Genomic DNA, 25,322 nt, shown 5'->3' on the forward strand with positions numbered 1-25,322 from the left:
CCTTTCTCCCTTAATGGGCTTTTGTTGGTATTTTTAACACAGCAAAAGGAAATGAAACTAGGACAGGGGCTTACTCACCTCCTGAGCTTAAACCGTATTCGGTGGCTGTGCTCCAAAATGGCCATGAGCGCCTTGGGGTCATACTCAGCTGGCCTCCGGAAGGCCAGGCCTTCGGGCAGTCCCTGCACAGCCAGCAGCCCCGGCTCCCTGAGCAGCCTCTCATAGGGCAAAGGTACCACACTTGCCCTGCCCATAGCCTCACCTGTCAAGGAGTAAACAGTGAGGCTCAGTACTGGTGGGGCTTGGCCAGACACATTGGGAGCCAGGCAATGTGAGGTGACTCCCTGTTGGAGAGGGGCTCCGGGTCCCTCATTGCTATAGAAGCGGTATAGAATGAACAGCACCAGCCTGTAGATAGAGCCGTACTGTGTATGTCAGAAGGCTGGAGAGCGGAAACAGGAAGGCCCTTATGCCACACTGTTAGACTGAACTTTGCCAGTGATGATAGGCTGAATTTTAACCTCTGGCTTGTCTTATGGGAAGATAGTCTTGGTGCCAGAATAACCAGGAGGCAGAAGGGAGTGGTCTACTGGAAGGCTATGGGGTGGGGAGGTACTAAGAGGTAGCTGTCCAGGAAAGGTGGCTGGATAGGGATACTCATTCCTGGGAGCCTGGAAAAGGGCTAAGGGTCTTGGGGTCTTGTTTTGCTCAGGGGGCCTACAGTGCAGAAGCAGGTGCTGCTCTACTGGGTGAGATGGGGAAGGGCTAGACCATGAGGGACTGGGACGAAGTAGGTAGGGTCAACTGGGTAGAGCTGGGCAGGGCTAGGCAGGGGGCTGGTGGGGTAAGGGCAGGGCTGACCTGGGTAGGGCCTTGCTGGCCAACTACACTGGGTGGGGTCGGGCTAGGTGGAACTGGGCTAAAGTGGATAGGGCAAAGCTAAGCAGGGCTAGATAGATAATTTAGCCGGAGTAGGCAGAGCTGGGTTGAGATGGGCAGAGCAAGTGGGATTAGAATATGGCTGGGTGAGGCTGGGATGACGTGGCTGGGCTAAGGTAGGTGGGGCACACAGCTGAGCAGGGGTAGGCTAAGTAGGGCTAAGCAGCGTGGAGTTTGGTTGGTATTGGTGGAGTGTAGCTGGGCGAGACACAATGAACACACAGCGGGACAGAAGTGGGTGGGGCTAAACCAGGGGCTGACGTGGTGGCTGGGCAGGGTTAGGCTGAGGTTGGCGGGCAGGGTGTGGCAGAACTGGTGGGTCTAAATTGGATTTGGCAGGAAAGGTCGGGACAGACGTGGATGAATAGGGCTGAGCAGGGCTGGGTAATGGCCGAGGTGGGGTGGGCAGAGCTCAAACAGTTAAGACTGGGCCGAGACTGGCAGAGCAGGTGGGGCTGGGATTGAAGTAAAGGCTGGATGAGGCAGGGTCAAGGTGGGTGTGGTTACACTGGGAGGCATGGCTGGGCTGACCTGGATATAGTGGCTTTGGGCAGGAGGAGAGGCTGGGTCAGACACCAGTGGGCAGGGCTAGGCAGGATGGAGTGGAGTTGGATGGAGCTGGGTGGAGTGAGGATGGGCTGAGGTGGGTGGGTCTAAACAGGGTCAGGAGTGTGGCTGGAATGATGGGCAAGGCTAGGTGAGGTGGGCGGGGCTTGGCTGATCTGAGGCGAACAGGGATGATCTGGAAGGGACTGAACTAGACAAGGCAGGTGTGGGTAGGCTGGTCTCCCACCCGCCCCTTTCCGGAATGGAATGAGGAAGGATCTTACTATAAAGAACATCAAACACTTCCTCTACCATCTTCTGCAGCAGGTACACATCCGAGCACTGCTCCAGAGAGGACCGCGGGATGCTCCGGCCACCACCCTCGCAGCGCTGCACCTTTTTAGGGTGTCCTGCTTCTGGATCCTTCCATAGGGGTCCCCCTGTGGGACAAGATCACACGAGCCATAGATTGGTGTTAAGCCCCAGAATGTTTGAATGAATGATGAATGAATGAATGAATGAATGAATGAATGAACACCCTGCTGAGAGCCAGGAAAGGCTGCAGGTCTCAATCTGGCTACACACTTGCTGGCTGACCTCAGGGTTGTCCTTTCCCTCTCCGAGCCTCATTTTTTGATCCCTCAAAGAAGCCCATTGAGTCGGGCTCAGAACTGGGACTCCACGAACATCTCGGATTCACGCACCCCACTCTATATTCATACTAACCCACTCCCTTTCAACCCACCTAAGCCCTAGTTTTCTGCTCCGCTCACATGGAAAACAACAGAGATACAGCGATTGTTAGTTTTTAATGTCAGTTTGTCACAATCCGAGAAGGATGGCGCCAATGAATTATCTAGATTAGTGGTTCTCAACCTGTGGGCCATGACCCCTTTGTGTTATTTGGGGCTGGTGCGGCTGTATCACCATTGATGCCGAACTTAGTGCGGACACCCGATCGGCATAGCGCACTACACCTTTGGGAGGGGGTCAAATGACCCTTTCACAAGGCTTGTCTAAGACCATTGGAAAACATTGCTATTTACAGTACAATTCATAGCAGTAGCAAAATTACAGCTATGATGAAGTAGCAATGAAGATAATTTCATGGTTGGGGGTCACCACAACATGAGGAACTGTGTTAAAGGGGCACAGCATTAGGAAAGTTCTCAACCTAATCAATTGATGCCTACGGGCATCGTCTTAATTGTTAACTGACCCAGCCCACTGTGGGCAGCATCACTCTCTAGGCAATGGGATTCTGAGCTATATGAAACAGGAGAAAGCTAGATGAGAGCAAACAGCTCCCTGCTCTTGAGCATAATATGACTAGCTGCTTGAGTTGCTGCCTCTGAAATAAGACTGCAACCTAGAATCGTCAGCTATATAAACCCTTTCCACCTTGAGCTGTTGTGTGTTTGTGTGTGTGTGTGGGGGGGCTGTTAGGGGATCTTTATGAAATATTCTTTCTCTTATTCAGGTCAGGGTGAGCTTGAATTCACAGAGATCCACCTGCCTCTGGGATTAAAGTCCTGCCTGAAGCTACAACTTAACAGGATGAACAGGGGATGAGCAGGGTCTTCTGGTCCCTTCCAGTTTAGAGTTGCCTCTCCTTGGAAACCATCCAAGCTTGAAATAAAACATGTAGATTCTGAGTGCTAAAAATAGATACTCTCTCTTTCTGACTGTGAAAAATACTGCATGCTGTTCCCAGGAGGCTGGGAGGGGCTGCAGGACCCCACTACACCCATTACTTGAGCCCAGCTCCACCCAACCTTAGAGACAGTACAAGGTAGGTGGAGTCTTGGGCCCCAAGGAAAACAGCTAGAAGCTCCAGCTATCTACCCCACTAATTCAACATGGAGTGTTAGATTAATCTGGGATGGCTAATCCTAGGGATACAGCCCAGGAGACCATGAACACTACTAATAAAACCATCAACAGCCTATACCTGGATGTCCACAGAGACCCCTGGCCTCCTCCTCAACCTCACTGGTCCCTACTCTCCATCTATCTCACTGACTTTGAAGGGATGTGGGAAAAAGAGCAAGGCTCTGAGCATGCCAGTCCTGGCCAGGAACCACAGTAGATGTGGTGGCCATTCTTGGTTTTTGTGGTGACCCCTATAGGCTCTTAGATTTGAATGCTTGGTACTAGAGATTGGCTCTATTGGAAAGGATTAGGAGGTGTGGCTCTGCTGGAGGAAGTGCATCACTAGGGGTGACTGTAGACCTGGATGTAGGGCTCTCAGCTACTGCTCCAGCTGCAAGTCTACCTGCATGCCGCCATGCTTCCCCTGAAACTGTAAGCCAGCCCCTATGAAATGTTTTCCTTTATGGGAGTTGCCGTGGTTGTGGAGCAACAGAACACAGACTAAGACGGCTGTCAAATTGACTACATTCGGCATTAACTAAAACCAAAAGACTGGGCACACTTGTGAGGGATTTTTTTTTTTCTTAATTAAACCACTTGAAGTAGAAAGACCCACCACTTCTAATCGGATCTTTGAGATGGGAAGATAAACCTTTAATACAGATCTCTGAGGTGGGAAGCGCCTCCTTTAATCTTGGTCACGCCTCCTGCTGGCAGCCTATATAAATGTCAGAGGAGGCCGCTGGTGCTCTATGCCTGCCCCTCTCACTCTTGCTAGCAAGTTTACTCCTTCACTGGCGTTAGAGCCTCCTTCTTCAGGGTTCTGGTGAATACTGAAGACCCTGAGGCACCCTCGTGGACTTAACAATTACTGGATATTTTTTGTTTGTTTGGTTGGTTGGTTTGGTGTTTCAAGGCAGGGTTTCTCTCTGTAGCTTTGGTCACTCTGTAGACTAGGCTGGTCTCTCACTCACAGAGATCGACCTGCTTCTGCCTCCCCAATGCTGGGATTAAAGGCATATGCTGCCCAGTGGATTCTTCTCAACTATTGGACTTTCTGAAGCTACTCTAATAAACTCTGTGAGAGAGAGAGAGAGAGAGAAAGAAAAACCCTCCCCCCTTGTAAGTTCTGTTACTCTGGAAAACCCCAACTAATACACACACCTTCTTCCATCCTGGCCTAAGTCTGTGGGGGAGGGGAACATGCCCATCGTGCCTCAGTTTCTCATCTGCACATCACTGTGACATTTTCATGACCCTCTGGGAAAGGTAATGGCCCAGCATGAAGCACTGTTTGAGTTTGACGTTGCTCGGGATGGTACCTAGGGCTTTAAGATTCTAGGTAAAGCACTCCTGCTAAACTACCCACCGGAGGGGGTAGGCCACCCTGACCAAGAATGATCCATCACCCACAGCCCATGCATACTAAGCACTTCTTACCCCAAAACAAACAACAAAAAATATCTGTCGCCCCACAAGGCGGAGGTCAGAATAAGTGACCTAGCATAGTCAAGTGTCACACGCTCACACATGCTTACTATCTTAGCTGGGCAACACTAGTCCCTATCCTGAAATATACTCAGTCAAGAGACATATGGCCCAGTGTTGGTGACGCATGGCTTTAGTCCCAGCACTCTGGAGGCAGAGGCAGGCGGATCTCTGTGAGTTCGAGGCCAGCCTGGTCTACAGAGTGAGTTCCATGACAAGCTCCAAAGCAACAAAAATTAAAAAAAAAAAAAAAAAAAAAAAAAAAAAAAGGACAGAGAGGGAGATAACCTGGAGCTGGGAATGTGCCTCGGTTGGCAGAACTCGCCCAACATGCATGAAACCCTGAGTTCTACACCCTCATCCTACAAAAAGGGTAGTGAGTACCTTCCCTCTTGGGCAGGTAGAGGCCAGAGAATCAGGAATTCAAGGCTAGCCTGAGCTACAGGAAAACCAGTCTTAAAACAACAAGGGGCCAGCCAGGTGGCTTAGCAGATAAAGAAGATTTTGGCCAAGCTGAAGATCTGAGTTCAATTCCTAGGACCCACATGATGGGAAAGAAAACTGACCCCACCGATTCTTCTGATGCCTATATGCAAGCCACAGCATGCACATGCCCACACAATATAAACAGAATATATCTTTAAAAACAAAAGACAGACAGACTGATAGCTGAGGGTATGGCCCAGTAGCAGTGATCTTTGCTTAATTAGGCATGAGGGTCCAGGTTCCATCCTCAGCACCATTAAAAAATAGAGTGGAATCAGGTGACTGCACTGGGTCTCAGTGTTCCCCTCTAAGAATGGACACTTGGATGTGTCTATCGGTAGGGTTCAGTGATAAGAGTTGCTGGACAGTCCTAACAGGCTTCATCTGGAACAAAGTTGTGTCTAGATCATCCTTCCAACAGGCTCTGTTGACTGGACAAAGCAGGGGACACAGAGACAGGCCAGGACCCATGTCCTTTACAAACAGCAGGGCCCTGGGCATGGAGAATGTGGGGTACTCACGGCAGAACCTGAGGAAGTCTGACTGTAGCTCCTTCCGCGTGTTCAAAAACACCCTTCCCTTCTCGGTGCCCATCACGAAGACGCTCTCATTGTGTACCGCCACGCAGGCCACCTCTGTGTTCAGCTTAGAGAGAGCAGAGCACTGTGGGGAAAGAGGGAGGTGTGTGAGCTAAATCAGGACCAGCCTGGAACCCACCACTCAGGAGGCTGAGACAGGATGATGGCGAGTGTGAGGCTAGCTCTGGCTACAGAGATGAAGCTATTGATGAGAGATGAGCCCTCCAGCCCATTTTGGCAGCCCTCTCTACACAGTAAAAATGGGCACCACGCAGCCCTGGAAAACGTGGCAGTAGATTTTCAATATTATGATTATAGGGAAAGGATCTCTACAAGCAGGGTTATCAAGATGGCTCCATGGGGAAACTGCTTGTCTTCCAAGCGCAAAGACCTGAGTTCGATTCCCAGCACTCATGAGGAAGGGGCTGGGAGTGAAGATGGGGATGAGGCTGGGGGACTGTTAGTGGGCAAAGCATTTTCGGCAGAATCATAGGGACCAGAGTTTGGACCCCCAGCACCTATATAAACGATGGGTGGCTGTGGCAGTTCTCCTATCTCCCCATCAATTGCGAAGTGCAGGCAGGGGATCCTGGGAGCTGGCTGGCTAACCTGCTGAATGGGCAAGGCAAGGTGCAATGTCTTGTACTCAACATATAAGACAGCAATGGAGGAAGACACAGGAGGTCAATCTCTGGCCTCCATACATTACAACAGGACCAAGTAGAGTCATTGGTCTCCTAAGCATGGACAGCTTCCCTTCTAGATTGTTCCTGTTGTGCTCCAGGTGCAATCACATGTAAAAAATACACACACACACACACACACACACACACACACACACTAGCAATCCCAGCACTAGGGAAATAGAGACAGGAGGGCTTTCTAGCCAACTAATCTATGTGATGAGTTCAGGCCAGTGTGAGATCCTGCCTCAAAACTAAAATAAGATGATCTCCAGCCATCCCACTAATCTCAGAAGCTAAGCAGGGTCAAGCCTGGTTAGTACTTGGATGGGAGACTGCTTGGAAGTACTAGGTGCTGTAGGCTTAGCTGGGTGTGCTGGCTCACATCTATAATCTCAGCACGCAGGGAGGCTGAGACAGGAGAACTGCCATGAGTCTGAGGCCAGCCTGCGCTACATAGTAAGTTCAGGTCATCCTGAACTATAGAGTGAGATCCTGTTCCAAACAAACAAGCCAAGAAATAAGATGAAATATAATAAAAACAAAGTAATGGTACCTGAAGAATGAAATCCACAGCTGAGTTGTGGCCTCTACATGCATGCATACAACACCTGCACACCCACACCACCCTCGCAGAATTCTAGGTTGCTACACCCAAACTGGCTTACTTTTGTGACCCCAAGTTATAACCAAGGCCACAGTATGAAAATCCTTGAAAGCAAAACCCTGTGGTCTTTGTGCCAACTAGCACTTGAAATACTTCTGCTGTGGAATAATCCTTTTGTACACTGTGAAGGTGTGTTGCTCTCATTGATTTAATGAAGAGCCAACTGGCCAATAGCCAGACAGGAAGAGTCTAAGTGGGAGAGAGGGACTGAGAGAGTGCTGGGAAGAAGGGCAGAGTCGCCAGCCTGATACAGAGGAAGCAGGAGATGAACATGCTGTGCTGAAAAAAGGTACTGCTGGGTGGTGGCGCACATCTTTAATCCCAGCACTCGGGAGGCAGAGGCAGGCGGATCTCTGAGTTCAAGGCCAGCCTGGTCTACCGAGTTCCAGGACAGGCTCCAAAGCTACCCAAAAAACAAAAACAAAGCAAAAAGAAAGAAAGAAAGAAAAGGAAAGAAAAGAAAAAAAAAGAAAGGCACTGCCACATAGCAAAGTGTATATAAGGGTTATGGATTAATTTAAATTGTAAGAGCTAGTTAGTAACAAGCCTAAGCTATTGGCCAAACATTTCCTTATAATAAGTCTCTGTGTGGAGATTTGGGAACTGGCTGACAGGACAAAGCTGACTGGTGGGACAGAAAACCCCACCTACAAAGTTCTGTGCTCTGTGACCCTGGGGCAAGTTCTTCAACCTCTTGGGACCACAATCCCACCTCTTGTGCCAGCCTTAGCCAAGCAGGAGTCCCTGGGCAGGACTAAGTTTAGGGACCGCCTATGGCGTGAGAGACTGACTCAAAACAACAAAATGCAAATAACTACATGTGGCTGGTGGCACTGTCCCTCAGGGCACATCATTCATACCCACCACCGCTGACAGGTTAGTGAGGTTCAGGACACACGTAGTGGTCACTGTAGAGAAAGAGCTAGCACCCAGCTTACATCTGAGGGCATCTCCCACTTCAGGCCTACATATGAGCTTGAGTAGCCCACAACAAGAACAACCTAGAAAGGAGGTCCCTATGCTTAGGAGACCAGTGACTCTGTATTGGATCACGCTGTGTGACCTCAAGCAAGATGCTACCTTCTCTGAGTTTCCATTTTATCTTTGTAAAATGCTAATTGATGCCAAGCAGACCTACGTTTTGTTTTTGACTGCTTTGTGTGTGTGGTGCTGGGATTTGAACCCAGAGCCTATTATTCCATGTTAAACTCTTGCTTTATCAGTGAGCTCAGTCATAACCTTTCAGGGTTTCACTCTAGCCCAGGGTGGTCTGGAAATCAAGATCTTTCCTGTTTGCAACCTCCTGAGTGTGGGATTCCAGGCACATGTGTGTAACGAACATACATAAATACATACATACGCATCTTGGTATCTATACAAAAGTTTGCATGTGTGTGGAGGCCAGAGGACAACCTTAACTGTTGTTTCTCAGACACCATTCATATTGCTTGTTTATTTGTTTACTTGTGTTTACGGCAGGGTCATTTGCTGACTTGGAGCTTGCCTAGTAGGCCTCCTTGACACTGGGATTATGAGTGTATGCCAGGCCTGGCTTTTTGTGTTGTTGTTTTTTCAGTTTTTTAGTTTTTCTTGACAGGATTTCTCTGTGGCTTTGGAGGCTGTCCTAGAACTCGCTCAGTAGACTAGGATGGCCTTGAACTCACAGAGATCTGCCGGTCTCTGCCTTCTGAGCGCTAGGATTAAAGGCATGGGTCAATACCGCCACTTTACCACTTGAGCTATCTCTCCACACCTCAGAGATGGATGTAACCTCTCAGCAGTCCCCCATCTTGATCTCGGGCCCTCTTCCCACCCGGGCAGACACTCACCATTGAGTCTAAGGCAGACACCAGGCTGTTGATGAGTTCGTCTTTGCGGGCGAAGGTGGTGTTCCAGCGCTCAGACCCGCAGCCGTTGGTGGGGATGTCACAGTGCTTCCCCAGCAAGGCCATGGTCACCTAGAGAAAACAGTGAGGACACAGTGGGTAGCAGACACATTAGCACACCTGGCTCCCAGGGTCACCTGGACTTCATAAGTGGGACAGGGTGTCAACGAGACTTCCTTCCCAGCATTCCATGGCCTAAAAGGTTAGACACAGAGTTGAGCCTTCACAGACCAGGAGACAGCAGCTACTACAAAAACAAGCAGAAATCTAAGTAAATAATGTATAACTACTTCCTCCCATTTGGAACATTTTCGGAGAATTTAAACATTGTCTCCCAGAGGAAGGTTCTTGAAACTCAAGAACAAAACGACATACATAACTCAGGAAACTCATAAGGCTCAGGAAGTTCAGGAAACTCAGGAAGCTTACAAGACCCAGGAAACTCAGAAGCTCACAAACCTCAGGAAGCTCAGAAAGTCGTGAGGTTCCCAAGGCCCCTTCCAAAGTTTCTAAGTGCAGACAGTAATTGTGTATGAGGGGGTGGAGCAGGGAAACAGGGCACCCTTCTATTGAGCTGTCTGAAGCTCATACAGAGTTCCAGAGAGGCAACTTTTTGTGAGTGGCCTCAGCCATGCTGAGGTGGGCTTTTTAATGAGTCATCCCCAGTAACCCCGTATCCATTATGGTGGTTTGAATGAGAATGGTTCCCACCGGCTCGAATGTCTGAATGCTTTATCCGCAGTTAGAGAACTGTTTGAGAAGGATTGGAGGTGTGGTCTTGTTGGAGTGGGTGTGGCCTTACTGCAGGAAGTGTGTCACTGGAGGTGGGCTCTGATGCTGCCTATGCATGAGGATGTAAAGCTCTCAGCTACCATTCCAGGGCCATGCCTATCTGCTTCCTGTCATGATAACCAAGCCTCTAAAACTGTAAGCAAGCCCTCGATCAAAATGCTTTTTTCCCCTGCAAACTGTCCTGGCCGTGTCTCTCCTCACAGCAATAATGTAGACACCCAAACTTCTGTAAGTTACCAAAACTCACTCATTCATTCACCAAGCTAACCTCGGGTGGAATTCTTTCTTCAGTCTGTTGCGAGTGCCCTTCTAGGGCAGACGTTTACTCATGTCTCTCCATAAAGAGACACACAACAAGCTGGGCAGTGGTGGCTCACGCCTTTAGCCCCAGCACTCAGGAGGAAGAGGTAGGCAGAGCTCCATGGGTTCAAAGACAGCCTGGTCTATACAGAGCAAGTTCCAGGACAGTCAGAACTACCCAGAGAGACCCTATCTCGAAAAACCAAAGACACAACAGCAACATAGCTGAGGGCTGTGCCCCAAGGAACAATCCTCCAGGTATTCAATCCACAACTGAAGCGAGACAAATACCACAATATTAATCTTCCAGGGAAGTCTTAACTGCCAATGTTTTCCATGTGTGTAACTCCAGTCACAGCCCTCTCCGGCTCACACACCCTCCGTGGCTCCCTACTGCCCACACATGTTGAACAAGGCCTTCCTTACTTTGTAGCCTGGGCTGTTTCAGTTCCTGATCTTCCTTCCTTTCTCACCTGTCAAGTACTGACTGGGATTGCTGGCCTGTGCCCACATCCCTACAACCAACCCTGGCAGAAGGGCACTGACCGCCTCTTCCATAGCGAGACTGGGCATTGCCCTCTACAGCTCTGTACACACCTCTGGACTTGGTCACAAGTTCCCAGATCAAGGCCACTGCCCTGAAGCCTGAGTCTGCTTCCTGGATGTGGGACAGGGACTTGGAGCAGGTGCAGATGGCCATAACAGGGCACAGGCACTTCCTCAAACTAGGAATTCCCCAGGAAAGGACTTTGTCCCAACTTACCGGGGCCCCATCCACCTTGTCCTTTAAAGGCCTCCTTGCCTTGCTCAACCCTAAACCCAAAGACAAGGCTGCTGATGTCTGGTGGATGTCTGTCCCTAGGAATGGGAAGGGGGGCTTGCGGTCCTCACTTTCTGCCTCACTAGCCCAAGAGAAAAGAGCAGGGGCAGAAGCAAGGGCAGGGCACTCTCTGGGCTTGTTCCTAGGGTTCTCTAAGGCTCCTGGCTGGGTGTGTCAGCCATGGATAGATCTGTAGAGTCCACACCCTGTTTGCCACCTGTCTGCCACCTGTCAACAAAGCTTCTACAGGCTCCCTGGGTGGGGTAGGGAAAAGCCAGGCGACAGGGCTCTCTCCAGGTCTACAGCCTAAAAGGGCACCAAGCCTTGGATGTCTACTGCCACCACAACTGACTTCCAGACTGCAGGCTCTGCAAGGGCCAAACTGTGTCTGCCCACCATGGCTGACCCCCCCCCCCAGGACCCAATTCACTGTCCCATGTGTTTAATGGGCCAGGTATAGCATCCCAGACATACATCCCACCCTCAAACCTGGCTGCAGTCTGGTGGGAAGCTCAAGACAGCAGCAGGTGTCATATGTGGGCAAGAGAATGCAACAGGAAACACTGGACCATTAAAACAGAATAGAGAACAGAATAGCTCTGGACTACAAGAAACAAAACAAAACAAAAACCAAAAAAAAAAAAAAACAAAAAAACAAAAAAACAAAAAAACCAAACTGGATTTCGAAGGCCAGTGAAACGGCTGTGGGAGAAAGGGCACTTACTAAGGACCTGAGTGGATGCCCTGGGTCCCACATGGTAGAAGAAGAGAACCGAAGCTTGCAAGTCCGTCCTCTCACCTCTACAGGCATGTGGTGGCATGTGCACACACATACATGTACATACACCAGAATAAATTAGTAGAAGTGCAGGAAAAATTAAATGGTTGTAACAGGGCCTACTGGCTCATCCAGTTATCTCAGCTACTCAGATGACTGAAGCAGGAGCACCTCAAGTTCAAGGATGGCCTAAGCTACGGAGTTCAAGCCATCCTGGGAAACATAGTAAAATTCTATCTCCAATAACAACATCAAAAGATTTTAAGAGGGCTGTGTATATGGCTCAGCAGTAGAGCACCTGCCTAGAATCCTCCAGTGAGGGGCTGGGGTGTGGCTCAGTGGTAGAGCACCTGCCTAGAATCCCCCAGTGAGGGGCTGGGGCGTGGCTCAGTGGTGGAGCACCTGCCTAGAATCCCCCAGTGAGGGGCTGGGGCATGGCTCAGTGGTAGAGCACCTGCCTAGAACCACCCCCCCATGAGGGTCTAGGGAGCATACTTATATATCAGCACATCTGCCTAGCAAGTTCAAAGCCCTGAATTCCATTGCCAGAACCACAAAAATAAGTTACTAATCAATCAATAAGCCAAGCCAGGTGGTGCACACCTATAATTCCAAGCATACAGGAAACAGAGGATGACCAGGAATTCAAAGACATCATTGGCTACAGGGTGAGTCTGAGACCAGACTGGCTGCATGAGACTCTATCTCAAAACAAGTAACAAAGGAAATAAAAATAACCAGGTATAATGGTGTACACCTTTAATCCCAGCACTCAGGAGGCAGAGGCAGGTGGATACCTGTGAGTTCATTTCTAGCCTGGTCTATAAATCAAGTTCCAGGACAGCCAGAACTCCAGAGCTTTTAGACAGAGAAAATCTGCCTCAAACAACAACACACAAAAAAAAAGCAAGACATAGAATATACATCAGACTGGTCACTCAAGGATATAGGAGACAGGCAGGCCATGGATAGGATGCACTAAGAGGCTGCAGGTGGTTCTGTCTTGGCCGTTCGGTGGCCCTATGTCACCCTGCTGGGGAAATGGGGAGAATGTACTGTATAACTGTACTCATTCTCAAGTCCCTAGCCAAGAGGCCTGCCTGCCTGGGAGCCTGAGGGTTCCTACACAGCCAGACCTACAGCCATCACTGCCAGCTGCTCCTTTGAGCCCTTGGGCCATTCCCAGAAAAATTCTGGGTTGCCAGCCTCCCAGCTGCCCAGACCCAAATCAAATCAGGGCCAGGCAAGCAGCAGTAGTTGGCACTCTTGACCTCCAGCTCGCTCCAGACTGCCCTGACTCCTTCTGGCCAAGGTCCTAATCTACTTAGAACCAGGGACTCTGAGCCAGAGGACTAAGGAGACAGAAGGGAGCCGAGCTGTGGGCTATCCTAAATCCTGGACCTAGCAGCTGGACTTAGAGGCCCCTCTGTCTCCAAGGGAGTCCAGGTGAGGCACTTGGGAAGCTGCCTGTGCAGGGTAGAAACCAACAAAAGCCCCAGGCCCAGGTATGCTAGGAGCACATGAGTGTAAATGGGTTCGTTAGTAAAAGCAGGGCCAAATGAAAGGGGAAAAAAGGGCTGGCGAGATGACTCAGTGGTAAAGGCACCTGCCACCAAACCTGCCAAGTTTGATCCCCTAGATATGCATGGTGGAAGGAGACAACCAAACTCTCTAAGTTGTCCTCTGACCTCCATATACATGAACCATGGTGTGAGCATGCACACGAACACACACTCAGAACCCTAAGTAAAAATTGATTTTTAATCAATAAATAAGGCAGGTTAAAGTTAAAAAAATGATTTGTACTTAGTGTTAAGGGATGGAAAACACGGAACAACAAGTATAACAAGCAGTTAAGTCCCCAGGGGAGGGGAGGGGACCAGGAGAAGAGAGGTCCCAGCCCAAAGCAATTACAGTAGAACTGCAGAGGAGGTGTGAAAGCCCAGTGTGGTGGCTTATGCCTATAAGGCGAGAGGACTGTGACTTCCAGGTTACCCCTGGCTACACAGTGAGACTGTATCTCAAAAAAGCAGGACAAGAAAGATGGCTCTGTTGGTGGTGGATGTGCTTGCCACCAAGCCTGACAATCTGAGTTGACTCTCCAGGGCTCAAAATAGTAGAACGAGAAAACTGACTCCAACATGTTGTCCTCCAATCTCCACACACATGAAGTGGCATTGCAAGCATGAGTGAGTGCACACACACACGAGCACGCCTATACAAAAAATATAAAGAAAAAAATCCAGCGCCCTCGTCATCAAGGCAGGCACTGTGGGAACTGGGCTCATCTGCCCTCTTCCTTCTGCATGGGTCTCCAAGCCTAGGTCGCCCACTTGCTACCTGTTCACTCACTCACTCCCTCGGGCACACCTTGATAGCCAAGAAAGCTCAACCGTGCTCTCACAACCCCATCTTCCCGTTTATTTTACTAGGGGTTTTGTTTTATCCAAACAGGTTTCTCTGTGCATCACTGGCTGTCCTGGAACTCACTCTGTAGACCAGGCTGGCCTTGAACTCACAGAAATGCGACTGCCTTTGCCGCCTCCTGATTGCTGGAGTTAAAGGTGTGCCCCTTCACCACCCGGCTGTTTTGTTTTGTGATGTAGTCATTGAGCCCGAGCTGGACTATAAGCTGAATGAGCCTAGGATGACCTTGAATTCCTGATCTTCCTGCCTCCACTTCCCAGGTACTATGTCCAGCTCTATTTTCTCTACAGAACCAACTGTGATCTGAAATGACCCTTTACATGTTTCCTGTTAGATTTCTTGACCTTGAAGGTAAATTCCTTGAGGCTAACAGCTGTGTCAGTCATGTTAACCGAATTCCCATGGCTCAGATCCTTGTCTGCCTTTTCCTGGGTACTCAACACACATTTAATGAACTAATAAGATACATGTTCAAGCGGGAGTCAGGGGTTCGAAGGTTGTAAGCAGAAAGGCACTGCCTGGAGCTCCAGATGAAAGGTGCAACTTGGAGGGCCAGAGAGATGGTTCAGCAGTTAAGAGGGCTTGCTGCTTTCCAGAAGACTCCCAACACCCATGTCAAGCAGTTTACAACTGCCTGTAACTCCAGCTCCAGGGGATGCAACACCCTCTTTTGGCCAACACAGGCACCTCCACACATGTGACATTGATACTGGCACAGATACAGACATATGCAGGAATTTTTGCTTTTAATTAAAAGAAAGAATTGGAGACCAATACAAAAAGGCAAAAAACAAACAAACACCTCACACCTGGTCAAAATACAGAGATAACCAATCCTGGGATGCCTAAGTGGTCAGCCCTGAAATCATATACATTCAAACAATAGGAGTGTATTTGCATGTTTTGTGACATTGACAACAAAAAAGTTGCCGTGAATTCTATTTATACATTTATATATAAACATATGCGACAATAACAATCAAAGGAAAAGTGGCCATGAATTTGAGAAGGTGTGATGAGGGCACTGGGGGGAGAGGATCTGAGAGGGTTGGAAGAAGGAAAATGATATAAATAAATTTTAATTAAAATTAAAAAATAAATAAAGTTGCAACTTGGAAGCAGTTCGTGGTGATCCAAACCTATACCTGTAACCTACAGCACTCAGGAGGTGAAGACAGGAAGACTACTGGGAATTCAAGGTCATCCATGCGTCAGTATCAAAATAAAAATAATAATAAAAAAAAAGGTGGCATGTGGCTCAGTTGGTACAGTGCTTTTCTAACATGCATGGAGCTCTGGGTTCGATCCCAAGCTTACATAAACATGCCTATAATCCCAGAACTGACAGCTGAAAATAGCAGGATCATGGTTACCTTTGGCCACATAGCAACTTGCAGAGCTGGGGCAATGGCTCAGTGAGTAACAACACCCACTATGTAAGGATGAGGAGCAGAGTTCAAATCCCCATCACCTACATAAAGAGCTGAACATGGGAGGGACTGGAGAGATGGAGTTAAGAGCACTGACTGCTCTTCCAGAGGTCCTGAGTTCAATTCCCACCAGCCACATGATGGCTCACAACCACCTGTAATGAGATCTAGTGTCCACTTTGGGCCTGTAAACATACATGCAGACAGAACGCTGTATACATATACATACATACATACATATATTTTTTAATTTATTTATTTTTAAGCTGAGCAAGGCTATACATGCCTGTGACACCAGCATTAGAGAGTAAGACAGATGGGTCCCAAGCGCTTGCTGGTCAGCATGCCTAGACAAAATGGCCAGCTTCTGATTTCTGATCCAGTGAGAGACCCTGTCTCAAGGTGAGTAGTGGAGGAAGACACAACAGAAGGAAGACCTGAGACTCGAGAGTACTGCACAGAGATTGGGGAGAGGGTGGAGCCTCAGAACAGAGATACCCAAAGAAATACAGCCTGGGCAGATGGCCCCGGGGCTCACTCTGCTGTCTGCACTGGCCAGCAAAAGGGAGGGAGGGAGCGGAAATCTCAGAGGCTCTGGCTCTTTCCCAAGAGCTGGATTAGCTAAACCCAGGTACATGTCTCATGGGCACTAATACCTTTTGCAAACCAGGCATAGTGACATTCAACTCCTTTAATCTCAGCACTCAGGAGACAGAAGCGGACAGATCTCTGTGAGTTTGAGGCCAACTTGGTCTACACAGTGAGTTCCAGGACACAAAGAGTTATACAGTAAGTCCCTTTCTCGGGGGGGGGGGGGGGTGGATAGCTCTGAAGAAATGACATAGTTTTACGACTTAGAGGTGATGTGTCTTCCCAAAAGCCTGTCAGTTGGAGGCTTGGTCCCTAGCCAGTGATACTATTGAAGAGTGATTGGGTCATGCTCGAAGTACATGATGACTCACTGAGCAGTCACCCGGCTAGTAGGAGGTGGGACTTAGTTGGAGGGAATGGGTCCCTGGGGACTGGATTTGATGGGTGGACCTTGTTTCTTTCCTTTCCCTCTCTCTTTCTCTCCTCCTTGCAACTCCCACCCCCTTCGCTGTTCCTGGATGACATAAGAAAAGCAGCCGCCCCGCCCTCCTCCATCCCCACCATCCCCACCTCATGTTCCCTGGACCACAAGGCTCTGCCTCACCTCAGATCCAAATCAGAGCCAGCTGACCATGGACTTGAAACCTTAGAAACCGTCAGTCAAAATAAATCTGTCCTCAATTTAAATAGTTTCTCAATTTTTTGTCACAGTATCAGACAACTGACTAACACATGGCCCCAAGCCAAGGCAGGTCACCACCACCGAAGGTTAGAGAGGGCAAGAAGTGAATCTCCCTGGAGCCAGCCCTGTGAAAGCAATGAGTTTGAACTGTGGCCTCCACAAGGGTGATGATACAGAGTCGGTAGCCTGGAGATACCATGTTTACAGGTAGAGCCTCCAGAATCTGAAAACCCGAAAACTAAAGTGCTCTGTAATCCAAAACTCTGAGTGCTGACAGGATGCCACAAGAGGAAAATTCCACCCCTGACCTCCTGTAATACTATGGAGGCATGGGAAAAGAATCATTCAAAATGAGCTTCAAGATGGCCACGGCATCTTAGCCTTCAAAGGTAGAGGCTTGAAGATTACTACCATGATATTTTGTTTATGATCCAACAAATAAAGCTTACTTGAAGACCAGAGTGCAAAGATAGCTACACTAGTCAGCCAGAGAGTCTAGGCAGAGGTGGTACACACCTTTAATCCCAGCAGCCACTCTTGTTAGCCACAGAAGCTGGGTGGTGGTGGTGCGCACCTTTAATCCCAGCACTAGAGAGAAATATAAGTGGGTGGGGATAGGGGCACTATCTATTCAGTCTGCAGTCATGCTGAGGACAGTATTGGCCCTTTTGGCCCCAAGCCTTGGTAAAGCTAAGAACTCTAGTGGTTGGCTGCTTTGCTTTTCTTATCTTCAGCTTGAACCCCAATATCTGTCTCTGGATTTTTATTATTCTTGCTACAAATCACCCTAGGCTTGAAGTCAGCTTGGTCTACAAAGTGAGTTCTAGACTACATGGCTACATAACAAGACCCTGACTCTAAGCAAACAAACAAAGAATTGCTGGGAATAGTTGGACCTACCACTTATCCAGCACTTAGGAGGCAGAAACAGGAAAATCAGTAGTTCAAGGCCAGCCTTGGTTACACAGCAAGAATCAATGCCAGCCCAGGCTATGTAAGATTTCTGTCTCAAAAATATCAACCCAACCAACCAATCAATCAGGCTGAGTGGAGTGGAATACTACAATATTTATAGCACTCAAGAAAAGCAAGAGTTCAAAACCAGGGGCCTGGGGAGATAGCTCAGTGGATAAATTGCAGGCTGTGCAAATATAAGGTCTGAGTTTTAATGCCCACATCCATAATAAAAGCCAGGCAACATCACATATAACCCCAGTTCTGGCAGGCAGAGACTGGCACATCCCAGGAGGGTCACTGTCCACCCAAACAAGTAAAAAAAAAAAAACAGCAAGCTCCAGGTTCAGTGAGAGATCCTGTCTCAAAACTATAAGGGGGAGAAGCAACTGGGGATGCTACACACACACACACACACACACACACACACACACACATACACACACACACACACTCTTCAAAACCATAGATACCTAACATGTTCAGGGCTACTATAGACTACATTAGAGCCTGTCTGAGAAACACCCAAATATAAATAAACAAAATGTTTTAAAATCAAATTACAGGCCATCCAGATGGCTCAGCACGTAAAAGCACCCGCCACCATTTCTGCCAACCAGAGTTCAATCCTTGGGACCTTCATGACGGAAGGTGAGAATCACCTCCTGCAAGCTATCCATGGCACATGCTTGCCCCTTCCCCCACCCTGAAATAAGTACAAATGTAATAAAAGGAAACAGATTTGCCTTTAAATCACAGGCCTGGAGAGGTAGCTCAGTGATTAAGAGAAGATACTATTCTTCCAAAGGACCCAAGTTCAGTTCCCAGGGCCCACACTGGATGGCTCACAACCACCTAAGCCTCTGACTTACCAAGGCACCTGCACACATGGGCAAATGCCCACACATACACAAACACATAATGAAAAGTAATAAGAATCAAATTTAAAATAAAATCAAATTACCTTTAGGCTATGTACAGAAGGTAGAGGTGCAACAGGAACCAATTTCTTGTTCAGACACAGGTCCTATCCCCACGGTATTTCATGATTAGACACGAATATTCCAAAATCCCAGGAAATCCCAAATCTGAGATGCTTGTGGTCTCAAGAGTTTGGCTTATCCTTCTAGCTGCAGCCTCAGGACCATCCTAGAGGCTCCTGCACTGTTCCCATCCCTCCTCAGCAGGACCACTCCACATGCTCAGGCCCCAGGATAGATACACAGAAATCCCAGCAGCTCAGAATTCTGCAAATTCTTATCTCTTCCCCGTTGGAAACCCCACAAGAGCCACTGGGGAGATCTAGATTTTTCTGGATCCCGGGAAAAGTTCTCTGACTCAGTGTCACTGTCCCATGCACCAGCTGAGCAGACGTTGGGAGGCAATGCAGGGAAGAAAACTCCCAGGCAGGCACGCAAAAGGCAAAGTCAAGCACACAAGCCACCCAAACACTGCCTCCGCACCAGCCGCCACCATATGCTTCTGTTTCTCCAAAAAGAAGGCCGAGAGAACAAACAAAAGGCAGTGTCTACCATCCCGGCTGGGGGAAGAATGCCGTTTCCTACCAGCAACCCACAGTCTCTATTTCCTGTCCTATGGGCTGCCCAGAGGGGATGGAATTGCCCAGGGCCCTGCATTCCTGTCTGTGCTCCACCCATAGCTGGGAGAATCTTGCAGTTCACAGTCTGCCTCTCTCCTGTCCAGGCCTGATTCCAGGCTGTATTGCCTGAGTTGATCTTACAATCAGCAATGCCTGGAGGCTGGGGGATAGGGCACAGGGGGGTCCAGGGTACCATGTATGGAGTGCCTATGTGCAACACACCAGGTTCCATCCTCAGCACCCCCTAAACCAGATGTGGTGGCACATTGCCTAAAATTTAGCCTCATTCAGGGTGGACGCAGGAGGACCAAAAAGTTCAAGGTTACCAGGTGGTAGTGGCGGCGGCGGCAGTCCTCAACTTTAATCCCAGCCCTTGAGAGGAAGAGGAAGAAACATCTCTGTGAGTTCCAGGCCTTCCTGGTCTACAAATCAAGTTCCAGGACAACCAGGACTGTTACAGAGAAACCCTGTGATGGTGGGAGGAAGGAATTCAAGGTTATCCTCAGCTACAAGCAAGTTCTAGATAAACCTGGGCTACAAAGGGAGATGCTGCCTTGGATCATTAAATTTAAAAAATTAGGAAGGTTGCTAGGCTTGGTGGGAGAATGCTTGCCTAGTATTCATAAGCTTCTGAATTTGAATCCCAGCACAAGTTTGTCTCCTGGTTCATTTCACAGTGGACAGACAATCCATTTCTGGTTGGAAGCCAGAGAGCTTGAAGCCTGTTTTGTGAGCTTCCCTTGACAATTTAAGACGTGAGCAGTACAGGTCTTCAGGGTACTAGGTTCCACAGTGTACACAAAGCACAGATCCCTATCTGTGGACATCCAGCAACATGCTCAGACTCCAAGCACCAGATAAAGGGTTGATAGGCATCTTCTTGGGTCTACACCGGGCTTAAGACACTTCCTGATATTACAGTAAGCTAACAACAGTCTCAAAGAGACTAACACACCTCTATTCACTGCAGCCCTTTTCACACAAGCCTAAAAGGGGAAACAAGCTAGGTAACCAGGATGGATGGATGGATAGATGGCTCAATGATTAAGAGCACTTGATGCTCTTACAGAGGACCTGGGTTCAGTTCCCAGCATCCACATGGTGGTGGCTCATAACCACCTATAATTCAAGTTCTAAGGGGTCTGATACCTTCTTTTGACCTCTGAAGCCACCAGGTACACAAGTGGTATACACATATATGTGCAGGCAAAATACATGCAAATTAAAATAAACACTTTTTAAGAATGGACATGGACAGTGTCTCAAGGCATTGTGGCCAACACTTGTTATCCCAGTGCTCAAGAAACTGAAGCACAAGGATTGCTGCAAACTCCAGGTCATCTTGGGCAGCAAGTCCTACTTTAGACTAAGAATTTCAGCCTAGCTTGGACTACATAGCAATTCCCACCCCTCCCAACACACACACACACACACACACACACACACACACACACACACACACACACACACACACACAAACACCTGTTATAGTTTGAATCTGAGGCAACCTCATGTTTTGAAGCCATGGTTCCCCACTGGTAGTGGTTAGATCATTGGTTAGATCATGATGGCTCAGACATCGTACTATGTTTCTGGCTTTGATAAAATACCAGACAGACAAGCTGGGTGTGGTGGCTCACAAATTTAATCCCAGCACTCAAGAAGCAGGAGCACATGGATCTCTGACTTCAAAGCCAGACTTGTCTACAGTAGGAGTTCCAAGGCAGCCAGGGCTACATAGTGAGAGCATGCTTCAGAAAATTAGTTAATTAAAATACCATACAAGAAGCAAGTGAAGGAAGGGTTCGTTTGAATACAGCTTGGAGGAGTACAGTTCATCGTGGCGGCTGGAGCATGGGGCAGCTAGTCACATAGCATCTGTGGTTGGGAAATAGAGAGAGATGGACGCTGTTGCTACTCAGCTCGCTTTCTCCTTTTTCTTTAACGCCAGCACATCCAGCCCATTTGGTTTATTTTGGGAAAAAAAATATTTTTCTTATTGCATTTATTTGTGCATACACACAAACATGCCATGGTGTGTGCACCCATGGGGGCCAGAGGACAACCTTCAGTCCACTCAAGCTCTCCTTCCACCAGATGGATTTTAGGGATCAAATTAGGTTGTCAGGTTTGATGGCAAGTCTTTACCCACTGAGCCATCTTGCTGGTCCTTGTCTGGTTTATCATTTAAGATCTTTTTGGAGGGATGGGGTGATGGGTTAGTAGGTAAAGTGTTTGCTGAACAAGCGTACAGACCGGAGTTCATGTCATAGCATCCCCGTAAGAGGCTGGGGTTGGTGGTTGCCTGTCTCAGCACAGGGGAGGCAGAAATAGGTACATCTCTGGGGCTCACTGGCCATCTACTCTAGACTCAATGGTGAGTCCCAGGTCCTAGTACTAGTTTCTGTCTCTAAAAAAACAAGGTGAGGGGAGCTGGAGAGAGGGCTCAGCAGCTATGATACTTGTTCTTACAGTGGACCCTGATTCAGTTCCCAGTGGCCATGTTGGATGACTCACAGACACCTATACCCCCGGGTCCACGGCATCTGACACCCTCTCCTGGCCTCCTGTGCATGTATACAAAGATATCTTTTTAGATAGAGTCTCTCATTCAAGAACTAACCAGGTCCGACCCTGCTTAGCTGTCCAGTATGGTATGGCCAGGGGAGGGATAAAGTCTCACTAGTCTCCTAGGCTGCCCCTGAACTCCGGTTCCACCAGCCTCAGCTTCCCAAGGGAGGCGCAAAGGTGTGCAACCACCACGCCTGGCTTCAGCATTTCAGTCCCATAAGGTAAGGACAGCCCTATGACTACAACTGAGGAACGCAACGGAGATAAGATCTTGAACACTTATGTGCACTCTCAGCTGCAAATACCTCTTAAATACATCTCATGGCCAACATCTGGGTCTGGAGAGACCCACACCCTCTGTCTCCCCAAGCTGAGTCCAGGATTTCTGGCTCCTGAGGTTCACACATTATTGGAATTATTGGAGCTGCAGGTACTCCTGCAGTCCGAGGAAGCCCTGATGTTCTGGGGGGAGTAGCTCATGTTGGGCAGACAGGATCATCCCCCCATTGACATCAACTTCTATTTCTGAAGGACCCATTTACCCAAGCCTTCTAAAGAGGATCTCTCAGGTGACACACACTTGTCATCCCAGCACTCAGGAAGTGGAGGATGGAGGATCATGAGCTCTGGACCAGCCTAAGATACACAGTGAAAGGCCTTGTAAAATCAACCAACCAGCACTCGTGATACGGCTTAGTTGGTGAAGGTACAACAGACCAAACCTAACGATTCGTATTTGATCCCAGAGACCCACGTGGTAGGAACTGACTCTCCCAAGTTGTCCTCTGGCTTCTAAACACATGCATGGCGCACACACACAGACACGCACGCACACTGACACACACACACAACTAAAATAAAATTAAAAATTAAAATAAGCACAAAAAATGGTCTCTGCCCCTAGGAGAGCCTGGCATTTATATGTAGTCTAGCTCAGGAAAAACATGGCCAAGGTCACAATAGCTCACATTTCCTCTCCTTAGTGAGCCAAGCTGGTAAATAAGATGTGAAAGAATTTCAACCGATTTGGAAAAACACCTCTTATCCAAGTGTGCTGCTGCAAGCTGGCAATTCCAGCACTCAGGAGGCAGAGGGAGGATGATCGGGAGTTCAAGGTCATTCTCACGACACAGGGAATTCTAGGGCAGTGTGGACAACAGCACTCCCTATCTCCAAAAAGGAAGGGGGGAGGGGAGGAGGGGAACCACCTCTGGGGCCAGTGAGATGGCTCAGTGAGTAATGGCCACTAAGCCTGATGACCTCATGTGGCAGGAGAGAATGGACTCCTGGAGGTTGTCTTCTGACCTCTGTCACTCTCTGTCTCTCTATCTCTGCCTTTCTCTGGCTCACTCTCTAAAAAACAACTAAAATATATATATATATATTTTTTTTAGAAAGAAAGAAAACCATCTTTCAGCACTATGCATGTTTGCACAATGTCCTTCTGCTCAGGGCCAGATGGGCCCCTCACCCAACCACCTACATGAAGGTCCAAACGGGACAGATAATGTCACAAGACCTCTGCATCCTTACCCAGGGTCACACCAAGACTCCACAGTCTCTCTCATGAGCCACTCTCTCTTATGGCACTTGCAAATGCAAATTCTGGAATATCTGTTTCCCTTTGCCAGTGAAGAAAGAACCCAGGACCTGTTTGTAACGGGCCAGTGTGCACTGGGGGACTCTAGGCACATGTCTACCACTGAACTACATCTATAACACTTTTGAGACACTATCTCCCTACGTAGCCCAGGCTAGCCTCCACCTTATGCCAATTCCTACTTCAGGCTATGGTTGCTTTTGAATTTTGCTTTTACATTTATCAGTCTCCTGGGGGAGGGGGTTGCTACACCAAGGATGTGGAGGTCACAGGACAACTTTCAGGAGTAAATGTCTCCTTCCACCACATGGATCAAACTCAGCTCATTAGGCTTAGTGGCATACACCTATACTCTCTTGAGCCATCTAACCAACCCCATGGCCTACAGATTTTTGAGGCAGGGTCTCAATATGTAGCCCAGACTTCACCTTGAATTTACAATCTAGTGGCCTCAGCATCCCAAGGACTGGGATCACAGGTTTCCCCCAGCACGCACAGAGATGTCCTTTTATATTCAAGCAGGCGAGGTCATTGAGAAACAAACCTTCGAGATTGTGATTTCGGCAACTCCTCCTCGTTTATTCCCTGGAGCCCCGTCTACTGGAAAACACATCAGATAGGCAGCCCAACCTCCGCCTCACGCAACATCAGGGCTGGATGTCGAAATGATGAAGAAAGATTCCAGGTGCGAAAGTTCACGCTATGCAGAGTTCAAAGCCAGGTCAAACCCTGGCATCCAGAGTCAGACAGTGAGGGAGATGGCAAGATGGCTCAGCTGACAGAGTACTTGCCATACAAGGATCTGTGTGTCATCTCCAGCACCCACAAGAAAACAAGCTAGGTGTGGCGGTGCCTGAGTGTTGAGGAGGCAGAGACAGATGGATGCCTAGGGCTCACTGGACAGCCAGCCTAGCTGAGCTGATGGGTCCTGGGCCAGTGAGAGACCGTGTCTTAGAGAATGAGGAGATGGCTCAGTGGGTTAAAGTTCTTTGCCACACAAGCTGAGAAGACATGAAAAAGGCGTGCGCACGCACGCAGTAGCATGTCTGTCTGTAATCCCAGCAAGTCAGTGAAGAGACAGGCAGAAGAGACAAGAGAATCCTTGGAAACTATGGGACAGCTAGCCTGGAGAACGCAGCATAAGACAACAGAGACCCTGCCTCAAAACAAAATGGAGAGGACGACACTGGAGGATGTGCACATGTACGCATACAAACATATGCATCACTTTGGAGGGTTTTTGTTTTAAATTAAATGTTTAGGGAGATGGCTCAGTGGTCACAGGGCTTGCTATACTAGCCAGAGGACCAGAGTTGGGATCCCAAGAACCCATGTAAAATCCGAGGGGCATGGTGGCCCACCTGAAATTCCAGCTATAGAAGGCAGAGACAAGGGAAGGGGTCCACAGAGCAAAGTTATAAAGACTAAGCCATAGCATTGAGCTCTGGGTTTGGCTGACAGACTCTGCCTCGATGAACAAGGTCGAAGAGAAATGAAGAAAGGTTTCCAACATCAACTTGGGCCTCCGCTCATGTGTGCACCCACACATGTGAACAAGTGTATATACGTGCACAGACACCACATAACACACATGAAAAGAAGGAATAGTCAAATGGGTATCCAAAGGGTGGC

The 25,322-nt window shown here is 48.6% G+C and overlaps 1 protein-coding gene across 15 annotated transcripts in view; it reads right to left on the minus strand.

Moving 5' to 3' along the window:
• Positions 1-25,322, minus strand: part of Gtf2ird1 (GTF2I repeat domain containing 1) — a 93,743-nt gene that overhangs the window by 40,412 nt on the left and 28,009 nt on the right. For 14 of the 15 annotated variants that reach the window (XM_051204835.1, XM_051204836.1, XM_051204838.1 and 11 more), the window contains exons 2-5: positions 9,089-9,217; positions 5,853-5,994; positions 1,770-1,925; positions 79-262 (exon numbers count right to left, since the gene is read on the minus strand). In XM_051204835.1, the coding sequence (XP_051060792.1) occupies positions 79-262; positions 1,770-1,925; positions 5,853-5,994; positions 9,089-9,217 (611 nt within the window). Of the gene's footprint in view, positions 1-78; positions 263-1,769; positions 1,926-5,852; positions 5,995-9,088; positions 9,218-25,322 lie in introns of those variants that run through there. The other variant, XM_051204843.1, reaches the window with a different exon arrangement.

The sequence above is a fragment of the Phodopus roborovskii genome, unplaced genomic scaffold, assembly GCF_943737965.1.
Source record: "Phodopus roborovskii unplaced genomic scaffold, PHOROB, whole genome shotgun sequence".
NCBI classification, from domain to species: Eukaryota; Metazoa; Chordata; class Mammalia; order Rodentia; family Cricetidae; genus Phodopus; species Phodopus roborovskii.